The 5828-nt window shown below is 41.0% G+C and overlaps 1 protein-coding gene across 1 annotated transcript; it reads right to left on the minus strand.

Annotated features, from left to right (window-relative positions):
- Positions 1-2249: 2249 nt before the first annotated feature.
- On the minus strand, positions 2250-5701 carry snap29 (synaptosome associated protein 29). Its single transcript, XM_054773422.1, has 6 exons — positions 5534-5701; positions 4736-4972; positions 4455-4648; positions 3301-3386; positions 3113-3217; positions 2250-2508 (listed from the first exon to the last, which is right to left on the minus strand). Exons 2-6 carry the CDS (start codon positions 4970-4972, stop codon positions 2348-2350), a joined length of 783 nt encoding a protein of 260 aa, XP_054629397.1. The 5' UTR covers positions 5534-5701; the 3' UTR covers positions 2250-2347.
- Positions 5702-5828: the final 127 nt, after the last annotated feature.

The raw sequence follows: 5828 nt of genomic DNA on the forward strand, positions 1-5828 counted from the left end.
TGGAATGTGGGAGGAAACCGGAGTACCCGGAGAAAACCCACACACTCACGGGGAGAACATGCAAACTCCACACAGAAATGCCCAACGAAGATTCAAACTCAGATCTTCCCGATCTCCTGCCTTTGTGGCCAACATGCTAACAACTAGGACACCGTGCGACCCGAGTAGCTTTTCCATTTTTGTTAATCACCTCAGAAGAAGATGGCTTCATGGAGGGCATCCACTCTCTGGAACTGATGTACATTTTTTTCCCTTGCCATCCATCCTCAAATGTTCTCAATTGGATTGGAAAATGTACATCAGTACATCACAGTGCGCAGGGATACGGCGGGAGACAGATATAACGGCAAGTGTTTTGTGAGGTTTGAGTTTTTTGAGAAGGCGTTTTTGTGATGCAAATGTTTTCATCTTTTGAACGCATATTGTTTTGAGAAGCCAAAACCTTCCTTTGAATTTGAATGATCAACCTACAGGTCGGACACAAGAAATGATTAAGTCACTCACGCGTATTTCACGGCTGTGGCTGTGCCTTTTTGTGCTGGTGTTGTTCCGCTGTGCTGTAGCGTTTTTGTGTCCTTGTTAAAAGATACTGCTGCAGCACTCCTGCTGTTGCAGTCCTCCTCGAAACTAAGATTAATTTGCAAGCTAGCAAGTAAGCAAGATAGCAATGACACAGGAGACATGGCTGAGCGACACGAAGGAGATTGATTGACTGTGGTCTACAGCCAATCAGAACGCAGAAAACGGCGGTGCAGACAGGCGAGAGAGGGAAGAGAGAAGCACTCAACTTCCCACAATGCAATTATAACAGCTTTCATACCTGTAATAAAACATTTTGAAATTAAATGAAAGAAAGAATGAAAACAAATGAGGAAATGCTATAAATATTAATAAAGTAGTCAAAGAATGAATAATGCTGGTCTGGTTTATGTTGGTGTTATTTAAGTAAATAATTAAACAATTGTAGCAGCACATGAACTGCTTTCGTCTTATAGTACCTTCTGTATCTAATCTAATCATCTAACAGTCAATAAATTGAGACTGTGTTACTGCGTGTTCCACATTATTTGCAAACAATGCATAAGGTTACATCACTTCAGCCTTTCAGCTTGAGAACCTTCATGTTAGTTGGGACCTCTATGTTCCACCCTCTGTTCGGTCTCTGTGTGTTTAGGGAAGACTCCGCTGTAATTAAACAGTCATTCTAATAAAGGCTTGCGGCCTCTTGCTGCCAGCTGCTCCCAACACACAAGAATGATAATGAATAGACGTCTGCATGAGGCCAGAACACAACACAGCACAGCTGGCATACACATCTGTCAATACGGCTGTAAATAAACCACCATAATTTGCGACATCATGCACTAAGCAGGCTGACACTGGTTTAAAACGAATAGTAAGAATAGGGTCATTTGCAACACAAACTAATGCAAATTCTTTGCAACACTATTGCGCCATCTTGTGGCAGGTTTGTTTTGACGAGCATAGCTGATTTCAGTAATGACGTGAAGACTATTTTTGCCACAAGAGAAAAGTCTTTCACTGTTTATTTCATATCCAGATAACATTCTATACGCTAACTGCTCATCATTCACACTGGTCGACATTCAAATACAGTCATGGAAAAATATTATTAGACCACCCTTGTTTCTTCAGTTTCTTGTTCATTTTAATGCCTGGTACAACTAAAGGTACCTTTGTTTGGACAAATATAACAACGGCAACAAAAATAGCTCATAAGAGTTTGATTTTTTGGCAATACAATGCTATAGCTATTCATGTAAGAATGTCAGTGATTTTGGTTATCAAGAAAACCATGGAAGATGCTAGACATCAGCTCTTAATTTAAACTCTTATGAGCTATATTTGTTATCATCATTATATTTGTCCAAACGAATGTACCTTTAGTTGTACCAAGCATTACAATGGATCAATAAACTGAAGAAACAAGGGTGGACTAATCATTTTTTCCATGACTCTAATTTAAATTTATCAAAGCAATAAATGGCTCAGCACGGATTAGAGAGTAGAACTCAGGTGTCGAGGCTCAAAAAGATAGAAAAACTATGTACAAACCAGTAAGGCAATGTTATTTTGTACATATTGATTGGATCAATGCATTACATTGAATCCAAATATGGAGTCTTTCCTGTATAGTACACAAGTCAAATATGGTAGCATGTATCCAGATGCAACTGTGGCGAATTAAAAAAAACAACTAAAACTAAATTTTAAGGAGCATACTATAGTTTAAAAAAAAATCTGTGAGTTTATTCATGAATGGGCTCGGATGGAAGCTTAGTGAGATGACGACTCATTAGGAGCTCCAAAGTCCAAAGAGTTTCTTCTATTTGAGCTTCTTAAGTTGCTGGTTTGTGTTGTTGATCTTCATGTCCATCTTGTCCACTTTGTTCAGCAGAGAATCAATTGAGTCGTCCTGGCTGTCAATCTCAGACTGGAGACCCAATCCAAGATTCTTCAGCCTACTCAACCCATCCGACATTTCATCTGGACAGTGCAAACACAGCATCTGAAAGTTACATGGCCTGGACTACGTACACCCATAGACAATAACATGTTCTCTGGCTCGGAATATGTTTAGAGTGAAGCCTCCAAAGTCAAACACAATCTGTTCTGTGATGCTATCCAACCGCCAACTTGTTCTGATTATCGATCATCATATGATTACTATCGATTAGAATAAGAAAAATCTGTTTCGGAGTCAAACCATCATACAAGTGTAAATGTAAGTTAACCACCCATGTGTTTGACGTGTGATGGAATCAGGGAGGGCGGATGTACGTAGCTCAGTGTTCTCTTAACTGTTACGTCAAAGACAACCTTAAATATTAGGTGCAGCTCACTTTCCAGTGTACAGACTTCCGAAATGTTGCGCATTTCCAGCTCAAAGTCTGTTATTCTACGTCTTCTCTTACCATTACCAATACCTTTCTGTGGTGACATCAAAACAAAACAAAAAACGTGGAGCTCATCTTGCAATATTTGCTCATGTCACAAGGCACAATAAAAGATCATGTGCAACTTCAGAAACATACTTTCCCAGAAAACTAATAGGCTTTGGAGGCTCCACTGTATGATAACAACATTATACCTAAGTTTCTGTCCAAGGTCTGGTGTGCTTCTCGAAGGTGTCTGTTTTGAGGATGTCCATTCTGTCTGGATAAGCCGCCGTCAACTGATGCCATGGCTCCAAACCCTAGAAAGAAGATGTCAAAGTACACTTTGTGCATTTCAGCCAAAAATCATATTTACTGTCAGGTAATTGCTCAATCTTTTTACCTCCTGTCTCCAACTTTCTTAGGTTGGGATGACTTGCTTGGTATTTGTCTTCCTGCTCTCTACTGGTAGCCAAGGCACTCTCTAATCTGAATGAAGACAATATTTGTAATATATGTGCACACAGGAATCGACACAGGATCAAATGTGTAGATTTTTGATGTAGCTTGGCCATGGTTAGCTGGTTACGTCAGCACGTGATCGGCATATGCCGATAAATGCCTTTCAACGCCGATCACAAGCCGATCACCTGTGGCTAGGACTATTCCAGCCCGCAGCGATCCCTGCGTGCAGTGTATTGTCTTGCCATAGTTAACATCTCGGGCAGCGTCCTCCTCCCATTTTTGTTCACACTGTGGTGTGCCAAAACAAATAAATCATGTCTGCCGTGTGGAACTTAACTGCCAATAAAAACCTTTAACCTAGTACTTTAAGATGGCATTTGAAGGACAAACACTTGATGGAGTATGGTGAATTTTCGAGGCACACGGTGTGATCATCAAACAGCAGCTAACGCTGCCATGTGGACAACACTCGCTCATGTGTGTGTGACAGTCAGAACTTGAAAAAGAATTGAATTCAACTGACGAGATGACCAGCCTTTCTCAGTGTTGGAAGACACCGGCTTCGCCGAGTGCTCTCTCACTTGCCTGGAAGTCCTGCCGTGCTCCACCAACGTACTCTCACATCCAAAATCTCCTTAAAGAAGGCGTCTCATCCTCAGTAAGTTTCACGAGTGGTACATTATATGTTCTCTCGAAAAAGTACGATAAGTAAAATGTTTTTGTCTAAATTAAGGTGATTTTTATGGTTCATTGTTTTCATTTCATACAACCGGTAGCAGGGGTGCAGCCAGAAACTCTGGGTCCTATGAAAAAAATCTTGTTGCGCCCCTCCAAATTAATTGCTAATTTTAATAACTGCCTATTTTGGGGAAAGTCAAGAGACCTTGGAATTGTCCTGACTTTTCCCCTTTATACGGCACCCCTGGCCAGTAGCACTCATCATAAATACATTGAAAAATCTATAATTAATCGGTAATGGTATCGGTATCTGACGATTTCGGTCCTGGATGATCTGTATAAGAATCTGCAGCATAAAACCCTGATCGGAGCATCCCTAATATTTTATAAGTCATGATGTCCTGAGATTTTCACCTGTCATTGGCCTCGTAGGCCTTGGGCTGCTCTGGTGGTGGTTTTGTCTCAGGTTTGCCTTTGAAGTAATTGACCAGTCCGCCCCAAACACTCTTGATGCTGGCAATGTGCTTCTGGCTGGTTTTCAGGTCCTGCTCCATGTTATCCAACATTTTGTCCGTTCTTTTCAGAACTTCGCCCTGACGCATCAGTTCCTAGACAAACAACAATGAAGAACACGAGTCATTGAGGGTAATACAACTTTGTGCATGCTTGGATAAATCCAATTACCATGACATTACCTCTGCTGTTTCCACACCCATCTTCTCAGATTCCCGAATGAGACCAATGGAGCGGTAGCTGCTGTCGACAGCAGACTGAGCGGTACGCATCACTTCCCGCTGGAGGTAATGTTGTCTCCTCTCTGCATCGCTCATCCCGCTGTCTTCAGGAGCGCCATCGAAGCCCTTGTTTTTAGACCGGAAGTCCTCGTCGTCGTCATCGTCTGCAAACGGGTTGTGGGACTTTGGGTAGGCCATCTGATGGCCACACAAGCACAAGCTCTTTTCACAACTTAGCTTCTAGCTTTAATGACACTTTCTGTCTTTGTTTGGTAAGCTCTTTTTTCTCTACATTTCTCTCCTAAGCATCATTCCATTTCTCATTCAAAATATAAACATTTTCACTCTTTGTTTTTGTTACTTCTGATATTCAAATGGCCATCTAATTATACCCGTGATGCCGTTTATCATCAGCAGCATGTAATAACGTGCTGATTTGAAAAATGACACCACTCTTTGATAGAAATGCTACTTTGTATACCAGCTGGACAGTCAACAACATTAAATACAAATTATGTCAAAACGCCTGCTTTTCCACTTAACATATTATGCAATTAATTGATGAAGAACAAAAATTAATGCTACTCTGTTGCTCTGCGGAAACGACAAGTATGAGCATTAGCTGGCTCATCAAACACATTAACGAAAACAACCACACCCTTGGCAACGTGACAAAATTGTCCCCTTATTCAATTAGAATATGTTATACTTAACACAAAACATTAAAATGATGAATAAGAGTTATTACAAAATACAAACCTTTGACCGACGTGAAAAGCTAGCGACTGCTGCTCGGTCAGCTGACTATCAGCGACTAAACACTTCCTGACTAGTCTGGTGACGTCACACACTCGCTCGGCGTTGCGCAATTAAAACGCGTCAAAGGTTTTGAATGCTAAGAAATGTGGCATTTAAAACATAGTAAACGCTTCAATACGGAAAAAATATTTAATTAGAAAGTTACATCGATTAAGGAGGAAGTTTCTAATAAAATTAGTCCCTCCTCGCTCTCCGTACAAGCTTGAGTGAGGCTGTTGCTTGCGCGCTCTCTCTC

This window comes from Dunckerocampus dactyliophorus, chromosome 4 (assembly GCF_027744805.1).
Source record: "Dunckerocampus dactyliophorus isolate RoL2022-P2 chromosome 4, RoL_Ddac_1.1, whole genome shotgun sequence".
In the NCBI taxonomy this organism is placed as follows: Eukaryota; Metazoa; Chordata; class Actinopteri; order Syngnathiformes; family Syngnathidae; genus Dunckerocampus; species Dunckerocampus dactyliophorus.

Coding starts and splice junctions, on each gene's coding strand:
- snap29 (XM_054773422.1), bottom strand. CDS start 4,972: ATGGCCTACCCAAAGTCCCACAACCCGTTTGCAGACGATGACGACGAC. Junction 3,387..4,454: donor GCCTACGAGGCCAATGACAG/GTGAAAATCTCA, acceptor GTCTTCATTCAG/ATTAGAGAGTGCCTTGGCTA. Junction 2,509..3,112: donor GACCTTGGACAGAAACTTAG/GTATAATGTTGT, acceptor TGCACTGTCCAG/ATGAAATGTCGGATGGGTTG.